At 63.1% G+C, this 22,738-nt stretch overlaps 1 protein-coding gene and 1 long non-coding RNA gene across 2 annotated transcripts in view; one reads left to right on the top strand and one right to left on the bottom strand.

The window, feature by feature from the left end:
* The window catches only part of TIAM1 (TIAM Rac1 associated GEF 1), a 112,174-nt gene that overhangs the window by 79,395 nt on the left and 10,041 nt on the right, over positions 1-22,738 (top strand). Inside the window, exons 14-21 of the mRNA XM_054713322.1 lie at positions 1,782-2,006; positions 4,866-4,969; positions 12,816-12,995; positions 15,312-15,380; positions 15,616-15,741; positions 16,747-16,855; positions 18,814-18,993; positions 19,509-19,627. Coding sequence (XP_054569297.1) covers positions 1,782-2,006; positions 4,866-4,969; positions 12,816-12,995; positions 15,312-15,380; positions 15,616-15,741; positions 16,747-16,855; positions 18,814-18,993; positions 19,509-19,627 — 1,112 coding nt within the window. The remainder of the gene's footprint in view (positions 1-1,781; positions 2,007-4,865; positions 4,970-12,815; positions 12,996-15,311; positions 15,381-15,615; positions 15,742-16,746; positions 16,856-18,813; positions 18,994-19,508; positions 19,628-22,738) is intronic.
* LOC114233045 (uncharacterized) lies at positions 17,300-18,977 on the bottom strand. Its single transcript, XR_003619169.2, has 3 exons — positions 18,894-18,977; positions 17,642-17,887; positions 17,300-17,357 (listed from the first exon to the last, which is right to left on the bottom strand). It is a non-coding gene; the product is annotated as an uncharacterized LOC114233045 (long non-coding RNA).

Genomic DNA, 22,738 nt, shown 5'->3' with positions numbered 1-22,738 from the left:
GCCTGCCTGTCTGCCTGTCTGTCTGTCTGCCTGTCTGTCTGTCTGTCTGTCTGCCTGCCTCTCTGTCTGTCTGTCTGCCTGTCTGTCTGCCTGCCTGCCTGCCTGCCTGCCTGTCTGTCTCTGTCTGTCTGTCTGCCTGCCTGTCTGTCTGTCTGCCTGTCTGCCTGCCTGCCTGTCTGTCTGTCTGCCTGCCTCTCTGTCTGCCTGCCTATCTGTCTGTCTGTCTCTGCCTGGCTGTCTGGGTGCCTGCCTGCCTGTCTGGCTGTCTGGGTGCCTGCCTGTCTGTCTGTCTGTCTCTGCCTGTCTGGCTGTCTGCCTGCCTGCCTATCTGTCTCTCCTAAATTGCCTCTGGGTTCCCTGTAGTTGGTGGGTGAGAAAGATCTGCCCAAATTCTCCGGAATGAGTGTGTGAGTGTGTGTCATTGAAAACTCAGGGAACATGGATGATATTCACACACTCAGGTGGAAATGTCACAATCTTGGATTTATAAAGAATCTATATTTTATTGATGTCAGAGAGGAAGGGAGAGGGAGAGAGAGAGAAACATCAGTGATGAGAGAGAATGATGGACCGGCTGCCTCCTGCACGCCCCCCACTGGCGATGGAGCCCGCAACCCGGGCCTGTGCCCTGACCAGGAATCGAACCCTGACCTCCTGGTTCAGAGGTAGATGCTCAACCCCTGAGTGATGCCGACCGGGCACAGTTTTGGATTTTTCACCCGATTCCGAGCCTGTTTCCCTGGGGCTGGTGGGGAATCGTGCTGATCCCCCCCCCCCGCCCCCCGCGGGATGGAGTGAGGCCCTGGGTCTTCCTGCAGCAGAACTCGAGGAGGGAGGACCCTCTGCTCCGTGCACGTGGTCAGGCCGCCCTGGCCGCAGGCCCCTCCGAGCAGGCGCTGTGGCCGCCACGTGGGGAGCGGCCTCTGCAGGAGCAAAGCAGGGTCCCGTGTGTCCCGTCCCCTCGTGGGGACCCCCCGCTGAGCCCCGTCCCCTCGTGGGGACCCCCCCGCTGAGCCCCATCCCCTCGTGGGGACCCCCCGCTGAGCCCCGTCCCCTCGGAGAGGACCCCCCCGCTGAGCCCCATCCCCTCGTGGGGACCCCCCGCTGAGCCCCATCCCCTCGTGGGGACCCCCCGCTGAGCCCCGTCCCCTCGTGGGGAGCCGCCTCCGCCTCTTTCCCCGCAGGGAGCCTCCTCACCAGGCCCTTCCTTCCCAGCTGACAGGCCCTTCGTGCTCCCACCCTCTCGAACTTCTGGAACCTTCTCTCACTGACTAACTGGTGGGCCTGCCCCTGGCCGTCCGCTTCCTGTTCCCCGAGGCCCCGCAGGGGGCAGCGTTCCCTCCCGCTCTCAGGCAGCAGCCTCTGCGGGGACTTCCCACGGCCTGATGTGGTTACAGAGCACAAACGGCCGAGGGCCTCTCCGGGGTGCGTGCAGCAGGCCGGCCTCCCTCCCCGGAGCGCCCTGCGTGCGGCCCAGGCGTCCGCACGGGGACCGAGCCTCCTGTTCCCCGAGTCGGCGTTTGTGGGGAGACGCTGGCGGGCGCTCGGGGCCCCCGGACCCGAGGAGTCAGTTGGTTCAGACGTGTGTTCAGGCCAGGGCAGGGCGGGCAGACCCACGCCTGGAGCCTCCGGCCCGGGGCCTGCACCTGCTCCCCCTTCGGGGCACCGTCTGTGCGGCAGGACTTGGGGTGTTGGGGGGCAGCCGCCTCCTGTCTCCCCCCCCCCCCGGCTCTGCCGCTGCCTCTGTGTGAAACTCAGCTTTTCTTTCCGTCGCGTTGCAGGCCTGAAGGTGGGGGATGAGGTTCTCGAGATCAACAGCCGCGTGGCCGCCACCCTGAGCTCCACGGCCCTCAGGGACGCCCTCTCGCAGCCCAGCCTGGGCCTCCTCGTGCGGACGCGCCCCGAGCTGGAGGGGGGCGCCCTGCTGCTGGGGAGCCCGCCCCGCCGTGCCGACGGCCCCGCCGAGCCCGGCCAGAGCCCCCTCGCCTTCCTCGCCGGCAGCCCAGGTAAGGCTGCCACCTGCGGGTGTGGCCCCGTGCGGAGCTGGGGTGCCCACGACGGGCCCGCTCTCCGTGCCTCGGGGACGGGGTGTGGGGGAGGGGCCGGCGGGGCGCCTGTTCCTGGGGGGACGGGTTTGCTACACACCTGCCTGCCCCCGTGGGGGGCTTCCCCCCGCTGTCCCGGTCGTTGGGAGAAAGACGAGTGGAAGAGGCCGCCGCTCGGGGCTGCGGACAGAGACGGGGACACGGAATCCAGGAGTCACGGGAGGTGCTGGGCTGTGAGTCCTCCCCCCGCCGTCCACGTCCCACTGTCCACGTCCCAGCCCAGCCCCACCGCCGCGTCCGCTCCTGAGCGACAGGACGCGATGCCCGAGTGGGCGGGGCTCCGAGCTCTTTTTTTTTTTTTAAATTAAATATATTTTATTGATTTTTTTACAGAGAGGAAGGGAGAGGGATAGAGAGTTAGAAACATCGTTGAGAGAGAAACATCGACCAGCTGCCTCCTGCACACCTCCCACCGGGGATGTGCCCACAACCAAGGCACATGCCCTTGACCGGAATCGAACCCGGGACCCTTCAGTCTGCAGGCCGACGCTCTATCCACTGAGCCACACCAGCCAGGGCTGGTCCTCTTGTCTCTTGGGCTCTTTGCCGCAGAGTCCCCACGGGGTGAGCCCCCCGCTCTGCATCCCCGAGGACCCTGTCCCAGCACCGACCCCTCCAGGTGTGTCTGAGTGCGGCCTGCCCCCCCCCCCCCGGCCTGTCTGCTTCTGGGGGACCCCCCGGTGATAGGGTCCCCACCACCCAGGTCTGGGGTTGGGCTCCGTTTCGTAGGCTGGGGTTTTGAACTTATTTTCTTTTAAAAACTTGGGCTAAAGAAGAAGCCTTCAGTTTCAAAGTCTGTGTGCAGGCAGCACCCGCGGGCGAGCAGGGACCTCGAGTTTCCTTCAGGCTCGGGGCGGGGGGGGGGCCTCCGCGGGCCGAGGCCTCCGAAAATCGGGCGCTTTTTACTGCTGACGGCCTTGGCCTTGACCCGTGACGTCACTGTCGCGCCCACGGCCCAATCTGACCTGTAGGACGTGACTCCCCAGCCCTGCACCTTTACCTGTAGGGCCGGGACCACGGCGCTGTTCCTCCCTGTGACCACAAGGTGGCAGGCGCGACCCCGGAGCCTTCGGCTCGGACCGGTGCCGGGGCTGTGATGACCATGAAGGGCGGTTAGGTTCTTCCTTCCAGGGTTTGCTGAAGTCGGGGGTCAGGCTGCAGGCAGAGTGGGCGTCTCTCCCCGGTTCCCCTGCCTGAGCCCTCCCGGGGCTCCTGGATGGGGAGCAGAGGTCGGCTGACCCACCTGTGGCCAGTCCGGCCTGGGGCGTGGTTTTTGGTCAACAGTCTGATTGGAACCCAGTCCTGGCCCCTTTCCCACGATCCCGGCCGCTGGAGGGGCTGTGACGGGGGCTCCTGTCTGCAGTGACAGACCGACCGGCCCTTTGCGGACCGAGCTCGCTGACCCCATGCCACTGCGACTCAGTGGTCCCCAAGCTGTTCCTGTGGAGAGGACACCGTTTTAGGTTGTTTTATCTTTAAAAATTGTGTGTATGTGCTTTGCAACTTTAAATTTTTACTAAAGTTTAAAAGTATATATATTTATTGATTCCAGAGAGGAAGGGAGAGGGAGAGAGAGATAGAAACATCAATGATGAGAGAGAATCATGGATCGGCTGCCCCCGGCACGCCCCCTGCTGGGGATGGAGCCCACAACCCGGGCCTGTGCCCTGACCGGGAATCAAACCGTGGCCTCCTGGTTCCTAGGTTGATGCTCAACCGCTGAGCCACACCGGCTGGGCGCAAATTTCTTTATTACATTTTTAAAAATAAAGAATGCATTTCTGTGTAGGTACCTGTTTTAGGAATATGTGCGTGGCTATAGACCCCATGTGTTACATGCTGGAGTTTTAAAATTAACCGCTGGGCCAGGAGGGGACCTGTAACCAGGGACGTGCCCCCCCTGGGCCAGGAGGGGACCTGTAACCAGGGACGTGCCCCCCCTGGGCCAGGAGGGGACCTGTAACCAGGGACGTGCCCCTGACCAGGAACTGAACCCACGACCCTTCGGTGCGCCGGCAGGTGCTCTAACCGCTGAGCAGCACGGGCCAGGCTCCCTTTTGCTCTCACTGCCGTCTCCGCTCAGCCTGCTGCCAGCAAGTTGTCCGATGAGTTTATGAGTCGCACCCACTGAGAGCACCTCCTTCCCGGGTGGGAGGGGGTGAGGCTCAGTCCCAGGCGCGGGGGTTGGGGGGGGGCACAGCTGGGCGGTCCTGAAACTCCTGGTGATTCTAACGCTCAGCTGGGATGGGGCCACAACCCAGGCCACCAGCTACTCTCAGAGCTTCAGCATATGGATTTGGGGGGGCCTATACCTATTATTATGTTCCACTAGAGGCCCGGTGCATGAAAATTCGTGCACTCAGGGTGGGGGGGTGTCCCTTAGCCCGGCCTGCGCCCTCTTGCAGTCCGGGAGCCCTTGGGGGATGTCCGACTGACGGCTTAGGCTCCCCCCACCCCATCACCGTCCCCTCTGTCCTTGGCTGGCCCGGCGCCGCCTGCTCGCTGGCCCTGCCCCCTGCCGACCTGTAGTTCCTCCGTCCGGTCGACTTGCATGTTAGGCTTTTGTTATTCAGGATAAATAGTGAGAACACGCTGTCCTGTTAAACGGTGATGGCAGCACCAGCACAGATAATGAGCACGCATCCTGAGCCGAGGGCGTGGAGCTGATACGTTCTCTCCGGGAGCGGACGCCTCCACTCACGGGCTGGCCTGCGGGGTCACTGTCCCGTCCCCCCACATCCATTCTGCTTCGTCCTGCAGGGCCCAGCCTGGGTGGTGCACAGGGCAGCGGCGCGGATCCCGCCTCCGAGGAGGCCGAGGGGCTGGACCCCGAGTCCTCGGATGACACGGACCACAGCGGCAAGGTGAGAGCTTTTCATGTATCTCCTGCCCCGTCCCGGCCACCACGTCCCGGCCACCACGTCCCGGCCCCCACGTCCCGGCCACCTCGTCCCGGCCACCTCGTCCCCGCCACCTCGTCCCGGCCCCCGCGTCCCGGCCACCGCGTCAGCTAGATGAGGCGGACGCCCTCTCCCCGGGGCCCAGGAGTTTCCCGTGGGAGATGTCGCTAAATAGTGAGGGTAGGCGCAGAGGTCTCTGGTGAAGCCGACTCGTCCCCTGTGGACGGGACGCGGCCTCTCGCCGTGCGGTGGGTCAGCTCCGTGTCTGTGACTCGTGGTTTCTGCCGTGAGCTTCTGCACCTCGTGCTCAGCTTTGGTTAGAAGTGAGCCTCTTGCCCGGTCGCATGGCTCCGGGGTTGAGCATCGACCTCTGAACCAGGTCAGGGTTCGATTCCCGGTCAGGGCACAGGCCCGGGTTGTGGGCTCGATCCCCAGTGTGGGGCGTGTCAATCTCTCTTTCCTCTCTCTTTCTCTCTGAAATCAATAAAAACATTTAAAAAATAAAAATAAAAAGGGTTGGTATTTCTAACATGCTGCTACTAGTCACTCATGCTGAAGATAAATAAATAATAAAGTAGTTTTAAGATTTATAAGTTTAATATTTGTGGACTGAAAGGCTTTTGTGGTTGGTTATTAATAAAACAGATGAACGGAATATGCATTTCACTTAGAGCTCCCTTCCCCTGAAAGAGTTTGTTCCCTGGCCAGTTTGGCTCAGTGGCTAGAGCGGCAGTTGCAGACTGAAGGGTCCCAGGTTCGATTCCGGCCAAGGGCACAGGCCCGGGTTGTGGGCTCGATCCCCAGTTGGGAGCGTGCAGGAGGCAGCCGATCAATGATTCTCTCTCATCACTGATGTTTCTATCTCTCTTTCCCTCTCCCTTCCTCTCTGAAATCAATAAAAATCTATAATAATAAAAGCTTAATATGCTAATTAGACTGGACAGCTGAACGTCCTTCTGGACGACCTTCCGGACGAAGCCAGGGCTACGAGGGCCGAGCTCCTTGCACGAACCTCTAGTATTTTATAAAAAAAGAATTTGCTGAAGGTTCAGCCGTGGCCCTTACTTTTACTGCTATTTGTGGGGCAGGGCCAGTGGCTCTCTGGAGAAACAGGTATTTCCGTGCCGAGAGGAGGCATTTGGAAGGCGTTTATGTCGTTGTTTTGTTACTGAGACTGAAAAGGCGAGCTCTGGATTTCCGTCGTGGGCGAGGGGCGCCGCTCTGCTTCCTGTCCCGGACGCCGTTCCTGCGAGTTCGTTCTGACGTGGTCCTTTCACTCCCTGCCAGCGCCCGGGTGCCTGCCCGGTGGGCTTTGAGCTTGTTTCCGTTTTAAATGCCGTGAGTCATGAGGCCGGGGGAGCAGGAAGGAAGAGGCCCAGGGTCTGTCCGCCGACCCCGGGCGACGTCTGACTTCACGGTTCTTTGTGCGGGAAAGGGGTGCTGAGACCCGCCCGGCGCCGTCCCCCTCCCTGTGGAGTGTCAGGTGTGACTGAGGGCGGGCGAGGCCTCAGCCGTCTGAGGATCTGCCGGGACGGCTTCTTGCTCCTTTCCCCGGCCGGGCGCGCCGTGGACTCCGCGCTCCTTAGCTTGTGTTGACTCAGAGTTTATCTTTATTTGGTTATGTTGTCGCGCAGCCCAAGTTCCGTGACTGAAGTCGCCTTTGGTGAGTGAAGTTTCTCGCTTAGGATCTTTGGAAGCAGAAGCTCTACGTTGAGCCAAGGAGTCTTGGGGACGGGGCCCCAACTGTGTTACTAATCAGTAAGGAGCCGGCTTGTGAGGCCCAGTGGGTGGAGCGTCGGCCCGTGGACCAGGAGGTCCCGGTTCGATTCCGGTCAGGGCACAGGCCCGGGTTGTGGGCTGGATCCCCAGTGTGAGTGACAGGAGGCAGCCGATCCATGATTCTCTCTCGTCACGGATGCTTCTCTCTCTCTCCCCGTCTCCCTCCCTCTCTATCTAAAATTCAATAAAGTATCTATAATAATAAAAGCGTAATATGCTGATTAGACCGGACATCCTTCCAGACAACCGTCCAGATGAAGCCAGGGCTGCGAGGGAAGCCGGGTCCCGGGTGCCAGAGGGAAGCCGGGTCCCGGGCGCCAGAGGGAAGCCGGGTCCCGGGCGCCTGAGGGAAGCCGGGTCCCGGGTGCCAGAGGGAAGCCGGGTCCCGGGTGCCAGAGGGAAGCCGGGTCCCGGGCGCCAGAGGGAATTCCGGGTCCCGGGTGCCAGAGGGAAGCCGGGTCCCGGGTGCCAGAGGGAAGCCGGGTCCCGGGCGCCAGAGGGAAGCCGGGTCCCGGGCGCCAGAGGGAATTCTGGGTCCCGGGCGCCAGAGGGAATTCCGGGTCCCGGGCGCCTGAGGGAAGCCGGGTCCCGGGTGCCAGAGGGAAGCCGGGTCCCGGGCGCCTGCAGCCTGGGGAAGGAAGGCCTACTCTTGCGTGAATTTCGTGCATTGGGCCTCCAGCTAAAAAACAAATATTAAACGAGATGAATACTGTTTAGTGCCTTGTATGTAGGGGGCACTGTTCCATGGTAGCTCGCTCATCCCCCCAATACCCCGAGGGGAAGATACTGTTATTCCCTCTGTTTATAGCGGACAGTATTGGAACAGAGCAGTTAAGCAACTTACTGGAGCTCACACAGCTCTGAGGTGGCAAACCAGGCCTGTGTGTGAACTGCTTTTCAAAACTGCCCTCTGGCTGGACGGCTGAGGTGCACCCAGGTTTCTGCAAAGGAAGGAATCGTTAACCAGTGGCTGAGAGCCCATTGCGATGAGGGCTCCGTAAGTTCCACTCTCTTCCCAGGTCTTCTTTTATGATTTAAACAGCGCGTGCACAGCTTACCTTTCTTGATTAGGGGTAAGTAGTTTTTTGGTGCGTCTCATATCAGTGTATAATTTTTCTTGAGAATAAAGTGAAAACTTTGGCGTGTGAGCTGCTCAAGTATGGAAGGGTGATCTTGAATGCAGCAGGTTGGGTGTAGAAATGAATAAATAATAGAAACCAATCCTATATAATTAAAGGCTAATATGCAAATTGACCCTAAGGGCGGAACGACCAGGAATGACCGGTCGCTATGATGTGCACTGACCACCAGGGGGAGCTCCGCTCAGCCACAAGCCGGGCTGACGGCTGCGAGCGCAGCAGCAGCGGCGGGAGCCTCTCCCACCTCCTCGGCAGCGCTAAGGATGTCCGACTGCGGCTTAGGCCGGCTCCCTGGGGAGAAGGCTGACATCCCCTGAGGGCGCCCAGGCTGCCAGAGGGATGTCTGACTGCCAGCTTAGGCACGTTCCCCTGGGGAGCGGGCCTAAGCCAGCAGGTGGCCATCCCCCGAGGGGTCCCGGATTGTGAAAGGGTGCTGGCTGGGCTGAGGGGACCCCCCCCCCCCCGGAGTGCATGAATTTTCATGCACCGGGCCTCTAGTAAACATATAAGTGAAATAAAACCATCATTTTTCATCCTGGCTATTTTTTGCTGTTTTTCCTAAATGAATTGTTTTAAGAAATATTGGGCAGGATAAAGAGAAGGCGTGTTGGAATTTTATATTTTTATTTTATTTTAATTTTTTGTATTGACTTTATTGGGGTGATATTGGTCAGCAGAATAACATAGGCTTTAGCTGTACAATTCGTTAATATGTCATTTGTATATTGTGTTACATACAGTAACATTAAAAAGTTTAATTTTTAGAAATTTGTTTATTCTTTATTATCATTGTTTTTATTGTTGACATGATTACAGACGTCCCCCATTTGCCCCGGCTTGCCTACCTCCGAGAAATGCTGAGCAGGATAGAGAGAATGGGTGTTGGAATTTTATGTTTTCCAGTTTTTTAGAAATAACAGTTTTTGCTTCAGGCGGCCTCTTGGGGTTGAGCACGTGGCTCATTGTGAGCTGCCAGGGCGGGTGGCTCCGGAGTGACAGGTCCTGGGGGTGGGGCTGGCAGCGCTCTGTGAGCACCTCCTTCCTGGCTGCTGCTCCCTCCTTCTGCTCCCAGATTCCTCCCTCTGCTCCCAGGTTCCTCCCTCTGCTCCCAGATTCCTCCCTCCGCTCCCAGGTTCCTCCCTCCGCTCCCAGGTTCCTCCCTCCGCTCCCAGGTTCCTCCCTCCGCTCCCAGGTTCCTCCCTCCGCTCCCAGGTTCCTGCCTCCGCTCCCATGTTCCTCCCTCCGCTCCCAGGTTCCTCCCTCTGCTCCCAGGTTCCTGCCTCCGCTCCCAGGTTCCTCCCTCCGCTCCCAGGTTCCTGCTTCTGCTCCCAGGTTCCTCCCTCCGCTCCCAGGTTCCTCCCTCCGCTCCCAGGTTCCTCCCTCCGCTCCCAGATTCCTGCCTCCGCTCCCAGATTCCTCCCTCTGCTCCCAGGTTCCTCCCTCCGCTCCCAGGTTCCTCCCTCTGCTCCCAGGTTCCTCCCTCCGCTCCCAGGTTCCTCCCTCTGCTCCCAGGTTCCTCCCTCTGCTCCCAGGTTCCAGCCTCTGCTCCCAGGTTCCTCCCTCCGCTCCCAGGTTCCTCCCTCTGCTCCCAGGTTCCAGCCTCTGCTCCCAGGTTCCTCCCTCTGCTCCCAGGTTCCTCCCTCTGCTCCCAGGTTCCTCCCTCCGCTCCCAGGTTCCTCCCTCCGCTCCCAGGTTCCTCCCTCCGCTCCCAGGTTCCTCCCTCCGCTCCCAGATTCCTGCCTCTGCTCCCAGGTTCCTCCCTCCGCTCCCAGGTTCCTCCCTCCGCTCCCAGGTTCCAGCCTCCGCTCCCAGATTCCTCCCTCTGCTCCCAGGTTCCTCCCTCTGCTCCCAGGTTCCTCCCTCCGCTCCCAGGTTCCTCCCTCCGCTCCCAGGTTCCTCCCTCTGCTCCCAGGTTCCTCCCTCTGATCCCAGGTTCCAGCCTCTGGGGGATGCTGGTGAGCCGGTGGCTCTGTCTGCCCCCCCCCCCCCCCCCCCTTCCCGCGGTGATTTGTTTCCATTTAGCAAATGGTTTGGGATAACGGTCCGGACATTTTCATTCTGAAAACCCTCTTTTGCTCTCTGATCCCCACCCCGACGCCTCAGGAAGGGGCTTTGCTGACACAGGGTTTGCGGAGAACAAACTGTTAAATCACCCGCGGTGCCTGCTCTGGGGCCCCTCCCTGCCGGCGGGCGAGGGTGTCCCCGAGGTGAGCGGCGCGGGGGGGGGGGGGGGGGGGGGGGGGGGGGGCGGTCAGCTGACCCCGGGCCGCGGGAGACTCGCATCTGGGAAGCGGCTCAGCTTCGGGCTCAGCTTTTCTTCAGGTTTGCCGCCCGGTCCTCCCTCTGCCCTGAGCGGGGTGCGGGGTGCGGGGTGCGGGGTGCGGGGTGCGGGGTGCGGGCTGGGGCCATCCAAGCATGACCTCCCCTGACCCGCGGAGGGCGGGCCCCTCCCTGCGGCCGCGCCGGGACCCCGGGACCGTCTCCATGGCAGCGGCTCTGGGCGGGCGGCGCGGGGCTGAGCCCGGCAGGTGGGGCCGCGGGGGAGGCGCCGGGGAAGGCGAGGCGGCGCCCGGGGCTGAGCCCGGGGACCCGCCGTCTGTGCGCCCCTCCGCCGGTGAGCACGGGGCGCCTCGTTGGGGCTCCGCGGTCCTCTCCGTGCTCTCGGGGCCCCGGGCCTGGGGGCGAGGAGTGTGGGGGGCGGGGGCGAGTGAAGGTGAATTTGCCGACCCTCCCCCGAGCTCCCCTTCCTGAAATGGCAGAGGCGCGCGTCTCCCCTCCTCCCACCCGAGGGGCGGGTGTCCCCGAGACCGGCTCGGCCCCTGCATGGGGGTGCCCCCCCCCCCCCCCCCGCCCCCCAGCGGCTCCCCGTTTCCTCCGATGGAGGCGGCGGACTGGGGGGAGGAGGAGAAGCGCTGGCTCAGGGCGGTGCCCGGGTTTGGGGGGGTGGGAGGTGGGAGTGGGGTGGGGGGGTCTGTCCACCTGGGCCCCCGGAACAGCTGACTTCGAGGGGGAAGCGAGGGGTCAGCGGGAAGGGAAGGAGCCCCGGCCGGAAGCCAGCGGAGCCCCCGGGGCTCGGACCCGCTCGGGAGCGTCCGATGGACACACGTCGCCTTGTCCTCGCCGCCGCCGCCTCCCCCTCCTCCTCCCCCTCCCCCTCCTCCTCCCCCTCCTCCTCCCCCTCCCCCTCCTCCTCCTCCTCCTCCTCCACCTCCACCTCCTCCTCCACCTCCACCTCCTCCTCCACCTCCACCTCCTCCTCCTCCTCCACCTCCTCCTCCACCTCCACCTCCACCTCCTCCTCCACCTCCTCCTCCACCTCCACCTCCACCTCCACCTCCGCCTCCACCTCCTCGTCCTCCTCCTCCTCCTCCACCTCCTCCACCTCCTCCCCCTCCTCCCCCTCCTCCTCCTCCTCCTCCTCCACCTCCTCCTCCTCCTCCACCTCCTCCTCCTCCTCCACCTCCACCTCCACCTCCACCTCCACCTCCACCTCCACCTCCTCCTCCTCCACCTCCTCCTCCACCTCCTCCTCCCCCTCCTCCTCCTCCCCCTCGTCCCCCTCCTCCCCCTCCTCCTCCTCCTCCACCTCCACCTCCTCCTCCACCTCCACCTCCTCCTCCTCCTCCACCTCCACTTCCACCTTCTCCTCCTCCTCCTCCTCCACCTCCACCTCCTCCTCCACCTCCACCTCCACCTCCTCCTCCACCTCCACCTCCACCTCCACCTCCTCCTCCTCCTCCCCGTCCTCCTCCTCCTCCTCTTCCTCCTCCCCCTCCCCCTCCACCTCCTCCTCCTCCTCCTCCCCCTCCCCCTCCTCCTCCTCCTCCTCTTCCTCCTCCGCTCGGATGGAATGGGGCGAGGCTGGTGGCCTCCGGAAAGGCTGTGGGATTGTGGGTCACAGCCCCTCTGCGCTGTGGGGTGCTCACCTGGGGCCTCAAAGGGCCGGTTTTAGATCTGAGCTCATGGGGGCGGGAGTGGCCTTGTGGCCGCAGCGCGGGCAGCGTCCAGCCGGGCAGCGGGCAGCGGTCCCTTTGTGCTGCCGTCTCACCTGGGGACGGCGTGGCTTCAGGGACGCTGCGCCCATTTCCTCCCGCCGGGTTCTGCCCGTGTCGCTGGGCTTGTTCTCGGTCCGGACAGGACAGCTCAGCACCGGGAGAGCGGCCGACTGACCGCTCGTCCCTCCGCTGGGGGAGCCGGCTCCTCCCCCGCCACCTTCACTGCTGTGCCCCTGCTGTGTGCCTGTCCCCTCCCGGGACGTCGGCTGGGGGGCGGGTGCGTGCAGAGCCCCCCAGGGCAGTGCCGTCCAGGTGGGGATGACCAGGACGCCAGGTGGCCTCCGTGCTGGGCGGGGACGGCCGTGCCGGCGTCCGCATCCGAGGTCACGGCCTTGGCCAGGCTCCGTGGGGAAGGCCCGATGGGGATGGAGTTGGAGTCCTCTGGCCACAATATATTGTTACTGATTTCAGAGGGAGGGAGAGGGGGAGAGAGAAACGCCAATGATGAGCGGATCATGGATCGGCTGCCTCCTGCACGCCCCACACTGGGGATCGAGCCTGCAACCTGGGCCTGTGCCCTGACCGGGATTCGAACCCAGGACCTTTGGTGCCTGGGACGATGCTCAGTCCCTGAGCTTTAAGTCGCGTGGCTTGCGGGCCGCCCCAGAGGTTCTGGTTGGCTGATCGGAGGCAGCGCTGGGCGCCGGGGGGCTCACAGGCCCCATGAACCCAGCCTGACCCGGCGGAGACCTGCGGGTCCCGGCTGTCACGGCCGGGCATTTCGTGAGCCCGGGGGTGGGGGTGGGGGGAGGGGGGGACACGGGAGGGACAGAGGTCAGACGGGTCGCTCCGAGTGCCCCTGCCCTCACCTGCCTGCTTCCCGCCTGTGCTCTGGAGAGCACGGAACAGGGGGCGGCGTCCTGCCGCAGTCCGCGCGAGATGAACCCTGGCGACCCCAGCCCGCGCCCCCAGGACCCCGGCGGGCCGCAGCCAGCCACCGCGCGGCAGCTCACGGACGCCGACAAGCTGCGCAAGGTCATCTGTGAGCTGCTGGGGACGGAGCGCACCTACGTGAAGGTGAGTGTCCCCCGCACCCCGCCCGTCTGCCCCCCCACCCCCCCTCCGTTTCCACCGTCTCACCAACGGCAAAGCCAGGTCACAGACCAAGCCGACCTCGGCCTCCCCCGTAGACGTGGCCTTCATCCCAAACGTGAAGGCTTCCTTCTGTGTTTTAAGGGGGCACAGCAGATCTTACAGCAATTCCCTGCGGTATCAGGGCGGGGCCACGGAGGTTACAGCTGCTCCTATGGAAACTACACAAGCACCCTTTGTAATAAAACCCTAATGTGCGGCACGACCGGTCGCTATGACGCTCACTGACCACCAGGGGGAAGAAGCTCAACGCAGAAGCTGCCCCCTGGTGGTCAGTGCGCTCCAACGGGGAGCGCTGCTCAGCCAGAAGCCGGGCTCACGGCTGGCGAGCGCAGCGGCGGTGGTGGGAGCCTCTGCTGCCTCCGTGGCAGCACTAAGGACCCCGGGGGGATGTCTGGAGCAGGCCTAAGCCGGAGCAGGCCTAAGCCGGAGCAGGCCTAAGCCGGAGCAGGCCTAAGCCGGAGCAGGCCTAAGCCGGAGCAGGCCTAAGCCGGAGCAGGCCTAAGCCGGAGCAGGCCTAAGCCGGAGCAGGCCTAAGCCGGAGCAGGCCTAAGCCGGAGCAGGCCTAAGCTGGAGCAGGCCTAAGCCGGACCAGGCCTAAGCTGGAGCAGGCCTAAGCCGGAGCAGGTCTAAGCCGGAGCAGGCCTAAGCCGGAGCAGGCCTAAGCCGGAGCAGGTCTAAGCCGGAGCAGGCCTAAGCCGGAGCAGGCCTAAGCCGGACCAGGCCTAAGCCGGACCAGGCCTAAGCCGGAGCAGGCCTAAGCCGGACCAGGCCTAAGCCGGAGCAGGCCTAAGCCGGAGCAGGCCTAAGCCGGAGCAGGCCTAAGCCGGAGCAGGCCTAAGCTGGAGCAGGCCTAAGCTGGAGCAGGCCTAAGCTGGAGCAGGCCTAAGCCGGACCAGGCCTAAGCCGGAGCAGGCCTAAGCCGGAGCAGGCCTAAGCGGGAGCAGGCCTAAGCCGGACCAGGCCTAAGCCGGAGCAGGCCTAAGCGGGAGCAGGCCTAAGCCGGAGCAGGCCTAAGCTGGAGCAGGCCTAAGCCGGAGCAGGCCTAAGCCGGAGCAGGCCTAAGCCGGACCAGGCCTAAGCTGGAGCAGGCCTAAGCTGGACCAGGCCTAAGCTGGACCAGGCCTAAGCTGGAGCAGGCCTAAGCTGGAGCAGGCCTAAGCTGGCAGTCGGACATCCCCCAGGGGGTCCTGGACTGCGAGAGGGCACAGGCAGGGCTGAGGGACCCTTCCCCGCCCCCCACGCCCCCAGTGCATGAATGTTGTGCACCGGCCTCTAGTTAATAAGTAAAATACACGAAGACACTCTATGCTTAGAGTGCTCACAGCTGTAACCCAACCTTGTCCCTCCCTGTCCGCCCCCGACTGAGAAAGGAGCTGGTGCTGAGCACACGTGTGGCCTTTGACCTTTGAGTCGGGAACGCTGCTGAGCTGGTAGACGGTGGGATTCAGTTTTGGAAAAGTTCACCTTCAGACGCTAACCTGAGTCTCGCAGAAAGGGATCAGCTCCGCTCGCTGTGAGATTACTGGTTCTGACGTTTAGTTCTCTTATACGTGTAACGACAGCATTTCCAACAGTTCCCGTAACTGTAATAGTGACATGTTCCTACATAGGATGTAGGTATAGTTAGTCACGCGTTACAACAGCATGATCTGTCTTCAACGACCCGTGTCTTTGTTTGTTAATCCTCCTCCGAGGGTATTTTTCCATTGATTTTAGGGAGAGTGGGAGGGAGAGGGAGAGACAGAGAAACATCGATGTGAGAGAAGCACAATGATTGGTTACCTCCTGGACGTGCCCCAGCCAGGGCCCAGGCCAGGGAGGAGCCTGCAACCAAGGTCCATGCCCTGGACTGGAATCGAACCCGGGACCCTTGGGTCTGCAGGCTGATGCTCTATCCACTGAGCCAAACTGGCTAGGGCCCTTTTAATCTTTCAATCAAGGGTCAGCCACTTGTGGCCCTCGGGCCCAGGCTAGCCCTCTGCCTGCTTTTACTAATAAAGTTTTATTGGGACACAGCCCGTTCGCGTGTCACCTGCCCCTTTCCTGGTACAGCTGGGACCCGGACGGAGCCACGTGGCTGCAAAGCCGGACTCGTTTGCAGAAAAGCACGCTCGCTCCTTTAATTAGCACCTTCGTGGCCTAAGGACCGGACCGCGGGCGCCTGGGACAGAACTGGGTCCCCCCCGTTGGGCTCTTTGTAGACGTTTAGACTGTTAACGAGACGTCTTTCACCCGCAGGACTTAAACTGCCTCATGGAGAGATACCTGCGGCCTCTTCAGAAGGAAACGTTTCTCACCCAAGATGAGGTACGGCGACCGCAGCTCGCCCGGGCGGGGAGGGCGCGCGTGGGGTGACCGAGCATCTCAGACCCCTTTCGCGGTGGCCAAACGGTCAGATCATTGCACCCGAGAGGAGGGGCCCGCCCCGGGGGACCCTTGTCTTCATCCTGAGGATCCACAGGAAGATGCCGACGTCAGAAGCGAGTCCTTCTGAGCTCGACCGAGAAAGACGATGTCGGTTACACTCCTTTTCGTTTTCCAGCTGGACGTGCTCTTTGGGAACTTAACCGAAATGGTGGAGTTTCAAGTAGAATTCCTTAAAACTCTAGAAGACGGAGTGAGACTAGTCCCGGATTTGGAAAAGCTTGAGAGAGTCGATCAGTTTAAGGTCAGTCAGTCCCCGGAGGGCAAAGCTGCCCCGGGCCTCAGGCAGGGGCGGGGCGGGCGGGCCTGGGGAGGTGGATGCGGGAAGCAAAGTAGAGAGGAGACCACGCTGGGCCTCGCCTGCCGGTTACGTGGGTTCCTAAGCAACCGTTGTTGTAAGTAGCCGGTCTGTCCCAATTCCCGCCACGTTCACTCGCCAAACTACACGTTGGGAACCAGTTCCTCACTCACATCCACACCGTAATTTTTTGCCCGAGTGAGTGGCATCTCTCTGGATTAAGACCAGCTCACCTGAAACTACAGCACACGCGTGTCCAGCTCGCGGCTGGCGGGCCGTATGCGAGGCCACGAGTGTGACACGTGAGGCCGCATGCGAGGCCGCGAGTGTGACATGTGACATGTGACATGCGTGTATGGAAGGCCTCTCTGAGGCCTGCTTGCTCCACTGGAAGCCGGCCTTGATGGTCCTGCCAGGAGCTGGTGAGGAGGCTCAGTCTGCCTTTTCCGAATGCACCGTGTTTCTCGTTCACACCCCACGCCCCACACAGGCCCTTCAATCACCGGCTGCCCGGCCGCGTGGCTCGGGGGCTGAGCATCGACCCATGAACCAGGAGGTCGCGGTTCGATACCCGGTCAGGGCACAGGCCCGGCTGCGGGCTCGATCCCCAGTGCGGGGCGTGCAGGAGGCAGCCGATCGATGACTCTTTCCATTGTTGATGTTTCTCTCTCCCTCTTCCTTCCTCTCTGACATCAATAAAAACACATTTAAAAACACAAGTAACGCTGGCCTGGAGAACTGGCATCTGCTGTACTTACCCAGAAGGCCAAACCCAAAGCCCGTTACCCAAGTGGGGGAGCCCACGTGCTTTCGGGGGGCAGTCTCAGGCCACCAGCAGCTGAGGAGGAAGGCTGGGACGGGTGACCGGTGCCGATGCGGGCGGTCCGGCGGCGGGGGTGCCGGGCAGCAGGCGAGCGGACGGGAACTGACCGGCTTCCCCGTTGACTCCAGAAAGTGCTCTTCTCCCTCGGCGGCTCCTTCCTGTACTACGCCGACCGCTTCAAGCTGTACAGCGCCTTCTGCGCCAGCCACACCGAGGTGCCCAAGGTCCTGGTGAGAGGTAGGCCGCGAGGGCGGGCGGGCGGCCGGGCGGGAGCGTTGGGACAGAGCGAGGGGTCATCATGGGGGCAGCTGACGCTCCGACAGCGCGGGGGAGGCCCTGAGGAAGGACAGGCGCGGAGCGGGGTCAGCGGGGTCAGCGTCCCGATGAGCGTTGTCTGAGCTGTTTGGTCCGGAATCGATGGGTCACGGCAGTTCTGCGGAAAAGACCGGGCTTAGGAATTCCCCCTTTTCCCATTCTGCGGCCCCTCCGCCCTCCCCGGCCTCTGCTCCGAGGCTGTGCTGTGGCCTGTCCGTCCCGCACCGAGGCCCAGTTCCTCCGGAGACGCGGGCTGCAGCGCCGTGTGCACAGAACGGAGGCTTTCACAGCCCCCCCCCACCCCCCGGGGCCCGGGAGCGGGCATCTGAGGTCCCCACAGGGCGGTTTGCTGCGCCTTCACCGGAGCCGGAGCGGGAGCGGGTTGGTGACAGAAGAGGGTCAGGGAAGCACTTCCTTGTCAGCACTGTAAGCGACAGGAGGTTGGACTTCAGGGCATCTCGGGGCACCAGCCGCTGTCCTCAGCCCTCCCTCTCCCTCCCTCCCCCTCTCCCACCCCCCGACCCCTCCCCACCACACCTCCCACCCTCTCCACCATCACCTTGCCCCCACCCCCTCCACCACCCCTCCCCACCACCCCTCCCCTGCACCTGCCCTCTCCCACCACCCTTCCCCCACCACCCCACCCCTCCCCACTACACCTCACCCAGCACCTCCCTCACCATACCTCCCCCGCCCCTCCCCCCACACCTCACGTGGCTGCACATGAACAGCTGCTGTGTGTAAACGGTTTACACGTGTTGTGCTTTGACACCTGTCACGGGACACGTTGGCACCAGGCGGGTCTCTGGATCAGACAGCCTGCCCGTGGAGGGCGTCCTCTGAGGCAGCGAGTCTGTGCAGAGCAGGGGCAGCGGGAATTCAGAGGGAAGCTGGGCCCCGTCTGGCTGTGCGTCCCCGCGCTGTGTCAGGCTTACAGTCCTGTGTGTGTATCTTCTTTAAAAAAAAAAAGTATTGTTATTGATGTCAGAGAGGAAGGGAGAGGGAGAGAGAGAAACATCAGTGATGAGAGAGAGTCATGGATCGGCTGCCTCCTGCACGCCCCCCCCCCCCCCCCCCCCCCCTGGGGATGGAGCAGCAACCCGGGCCTGTGCCCCGACCGGAATCGAACCCTGACCTCCCGGTTCGTAGGCGGACGGAGCCTCGCCGGCCGGGCTGTGCCTCTTTTCACAGCTGCCTGAGCGCTGGTTGTGGGGTCACTGGGACGGTTCCAGAGCTCTGCACCCCCCGGACTGCCCCGAGAGCCCCTGTGTGACTTTTAGACATTCCGCTAGACCCACTCGGCCTCGTGGGTTTTTCTTACCGCAGTAATGTTCTTCACCTGGAAGGTGTCACGTTACCTTTCAAACCATCTCTGAACCCATTAGGCTTGGCCTACCTTTTCCTAATGGCCACACGTGTGTGTGTGTGTGTGGGTGGGGGGGGGAGGGGGCAGGGGGGGGAGGGACGAGTGTGAGGACAAAAGCACCTCCTGTGGTTCTCAATGGGCCGCAGGGGACAGAGTGCCGTGGGGACAGAGTGCCGTGGGGACAGAGTGCCGTGGGGACAGAGTGCCGTGGGGACAGAGTGCCGTGGGGACAGAGTGCCGTGGGGACAGAGTGCCGTGGGGCGCTCACAGGCGAGGACCCGCCCTCCTCGTGGGGTGGCCAATGCCCGAGGCCCAGGAGGGTGGAGAGCAGCCTCCGACCCCCCCACTCGCTCACACCCCGGTATTTGCCCAGAGAAGCCGCGGTGCCAGGCCTGGGCTGTCTGTCTCCACTCCTGCCCCCTCCCACGCCCCCCCTGTCCCGGGAAGGGCCCCGGGGAGCGAGGCAGGGAGCCGGGAGGCCCTGGGCGTCCCCCACGAGCTGTGTGCCTCGCAGCCAGGACGGACGCGGCCTTCAAGGCCTTCCTGGACGCCCAGAACCCGCGGCAGCAGCACTCGGCCACGCTGGAGTCGTACCTCATCAAGCCCATCCAGAGGGTCCTCAAGTACCCGCTGCTGCTGCGCGAGCTCTTCGCGCTGACGCACGTGGACAGCGAGGAGCACTACCACCTGGACGGTGAGCGGCCCACGGCCACGGCCACGGCCCCGCCCACGGCCAGCGCCCCGCCCACGGCCAGTGCCCCGCCCACGGCCCCGCCCACGGCCAGTGCCCCGCCCACAGCCCCGCCCCACCCAGAGCCCCGCCCACGGCCAGTGCCCCGCCCATGGCCAGCGCCCCGCCTACAGCCCCGCCCATGGCCAGTGCCCCGCCCACAGCCCCGCCCACAGCCCTGCCCACGGCCAGAGCCCCGCCCGTGACCACAGCCCCGCCCACAGCTGGAGACCCCGCCCACAGCCACGCCCACAACCAGCAACCCCGCCGATAACCACACCCATAGCCCGCGATCCCACCTATTACCCCCCATGGCCCATGTGAGCCCCACCCACAACCCCGCCCACAAACCCCACGCACACACCTCCCCGACATCTGCAAGCAGATGCCCCCCCCCCCCCCCTCCCCCCCCTCCCGCCCCGCCCTGGGCGCTCCCAGGCCTCACCTCTGCGGCCTCCTCCCCGCCCGCCCGCCCGCAGTGGCCATCAAGACCATGAACAAGGTGGCCAGCCACATCAACGAGATGCAGAAGATCCACGAGGAGTTCGGGGCCGTGTTCGACCAGCTGATCGCGGAGCAGACGGGCGAGAGGAAGGAGGTGGGTCCCGCTCCGGCCGTCCCACCGCAGGGCCGTGGCCGCGGGCTCGGTGCCGCCGGTGGACTCTGCCCTCGGCCGGTGCCGTGCGGCTCTTCCAGCCGATGGCTTCTTAGGAAAGGGCCGTGTGGATTCCCGCGGACCGGCCTGCCGTGTGGGTGGGGGCTCCGCCCTCGCAGCCTGGCTCCTCCTCGGGGTTCGGACTGGCTGCTCGGAGCAGGTGCTCAGCCAGTCGCTGCGGAAGGACGATCTGAAACCACGTGGAAGGGTTCACACCGGCGGGGAGGAAGGGCAGGGACATACACACCTGAGGGCTGAGAGCGGCTGATGGAGGCAGGGGACACGCAGTCCCACTGTGCGCCGAGCCTCTCCCCCGTCACCCCGAGCCACAGGCTCCTGGGCTTTGCTTCCTGCCTCGTGGGGGTGATTGGGGGCTGAGAGCAGGGGCAGGGCCCTGGTTATTTGACGAGGAGCCGCCTCCGCCTGCTCCTCCTCCTCCTCCTCCCTCTCCCCCTCCTCCCCCTCCTCCTCCCCCTCCTCCCCCTCCCTCTCCCCCTCCCCCTCCCCCTCCTCCCCCTCCCCCTTCCCCTCCTCCTCCTCCTCCTCTTTCCCCTCCCCCTCCTCTCCCTCCTGCCCCCTCCCCCCCTTTCCCCCTCCTCCTCCTCCCCCTCTCCCTCCTCCTCCCTCCCCCTCTCCCTCCTCCCCTTCCCCTCCTCCCCCTCCTCCTCCTCCCCCTCCTCCCCCTCCCCCTCCTTCCCCTCCTCCCCCTCCTCCTCTTTCCCCTCCCCCTCCTCTCCCTCCTGCCCCCTCCCCCCCCTTTCCCCCTCCTCCTCCTCCCCCTCTCCCTCCTCCTCCCTCCCCCTCTCCCTCCTCCCCTTCCCCTCCTCCCCCTCCTCCCCCTCCCCCTCCTTCCCCTCCTCCTCTCCCCCTCCTCTTTCCCCTCCCCCTCCTCTCCCTCCTGCCCCCTCTCCCTCTCCCCCTCCCCCTCCTCCTCCCTCCCCTCCTCCTCCTCCCCCTCCTCCTCCTCCAGGGGTAGGGTTATTCTCCGGGTCATGTCCTCCTGAGGCAAGGTGGGGACGTCTGACGGGTCAGTATCAGAAAGAGGTAAAGTCAGGACATTTCATGTGTGTGTAGAAGCGAACACACATGAAGGAATTTACTTTACTCATGCTGTGAGGGAGGCAGGTGTGTGATGGTCATGGATGTGGGGGGAGGCAGGTGTGTGACGGTCATGGATGTGGAGGGGAGGCAGGTGTGTGAGAGTCATGGATGTGAGGGAGAGGCAGGTGTGTGATGGTCATGGATGTGAGGGAGAGGCAGGTGTGTGATGGTCATGGATGTGGGGGGGAGGCAGGTGTGTGATGGTCATGGATGTGAGGGGAGGCAGGTGTGTGAGAGTCATGGATGTGGAGGGAGGCAGGTGTGTGATGGTCATGGATGTGGGGGGAGGCAGGTGTGTGATGGTCATGGATGTGGAGGGGAGGCAGGTGTGTGATGGTCATGGATGTGGGGGGAGGCAGGTGTGTGATGGTCATGGATGTGAGGGAGAGGCAGGTGTGTGATGGTCATGGATGTGGAGGGGAGGCAGGTGTGTGAGAGTCATGGATGTGAGGGAGAGGCAGGTGTGTGATGGTCATGGATGTGAGGGAGAGGCAGGTGTGTGATGGTCATGGATGTGGGGGGGAGGCAGGTGGGTGAGGGTCATGGATGTGGGGGGAGGCAGGTGTGTGATGGTCATGGATGTGGGGGGAGGCAGGTGTGTGATGGTCATGGATGTGAGGGGCAGGTGTGTGATGGTCATGGATGTGGGGGGAGGCAGGTGTGTGATGGTCATGGATGTGGGGGGGAGGCAGGTGTGTGATGGTCATGGATGTGGGGGGGAGGCAGGTGTGTGATGGTCATGGATGTGAGGGGCAGGTGTGTGATGGTCATGGATGTGGGAGGGAGGCAGGTGTGTGATGGTCATGGATGTGAGGGGCAGGTGTGTGATGGTCATGGATGTGGGAGGGAGGCAGGTGTGTGATGGTCATGGATGTGAGGGGCAGGTGTGTGATGGTCATGGATGTGGGGGGAGGCAGGTGTGTGATGGTCATGGATGTGAGGGGCAGTTGTGTGATGGTCATGGATATGGGGGAGAGGCAGGTGTGTGATGGTCATGGATGTGGGGGGGAGGCAGGTGTGTGATGGTCATGGATGTGAGGGAGAGGCAGGTGTGTGATGGTCATGGATGTGGGGGGAGGCAGGTGTGTGATGGTCATGGATGTGGAGGGAGGCAGGTGTGTGACGGTCATGGATGTGGGGGGAGGCAGGTGGGTGACAGTGCATTGAGAGTCACACACGTGGTAGACGTGGAGTGAAGGTGTGTGGCGGTGTTTGTGGATGGGACACGTGGGTTTTCCCCATGGGAGGAGGTCGGTGAGGCCACCACCAGCCTGGACAGGCCTCTCCCCCGCCCCTGCCCCTGGCACGCTGTGGAGGGAAAGGCCCCGCGGGGAAGTCTGGGCCCAGCGTGTGCTGGCTGCGATACCTGCTCTCCACGGAGACGCACATGGCTCTCCACGTGACGTTAGCAGAGGAGGTGGGAGCCTTCTCGGTCTGCGCGGCAGATCACCTCGTCCCCGGGGGCCGGAGCGACGAGCTTCGCTGCCCTGGGTTCGGCCTCGGTCGTGTGAAACTTCAGATGAGAGACGTCTGCTCACTAAAGAAAAAGGCAAAGCCCAGAAAGGCGAGGACGGCACGCCCTCCGCGCGGCGTGTGTTTAGGTGAAACCGTGAGCGTGTGCCCCGGACTCGTTATGTCCGAAAGGAGCTGTGCACGGTGGCGTTTTATGTTTAACGAAACGTTCGTGTTCTAAACGGTCGCCGAGAATTGTCTGAGTGACGGATGTTCCGTGTGGATGAGCCGCGATGCCCCGACTTCCTGTCGCTGGGCCTGTCTGGGCTTCGTTCATTGCGGGCTCTGAGCCTCTGCAGACCTTGTCGATCCTACGACTTCCCTGCTCTGCGTTGCCGGTTACTTCATTCTGACAGCAGTGGATTTTATTGGGTTTTGGGAAAAAGATTTTTTTATTATGTTTTGTTACGCTCTTCATTATATGCCCGATTAATTTCTGGA

This window comes from Eptesicus fuscus, chromosome 3, assembly GCF_027574615.1.
Source record: "Eptesicus fuscus isolate TK198812 chromosome 3, DD_ASM_mEF_20220401, whole genome shotgun sequence".
NCBI classification, from domain to species: domain Eukaryota; kingdom Metazoa; phylum Chordata; class Mammalia; order Chiroptera; family Vespertilionidae; genus Eptesicus; species Eptesicus fuscus.
The sequence above is the reverse complement of the archived record's forward strand: the minus strand, read 5'-3'. Positions and strand labels throughout refer to the sequence as shown.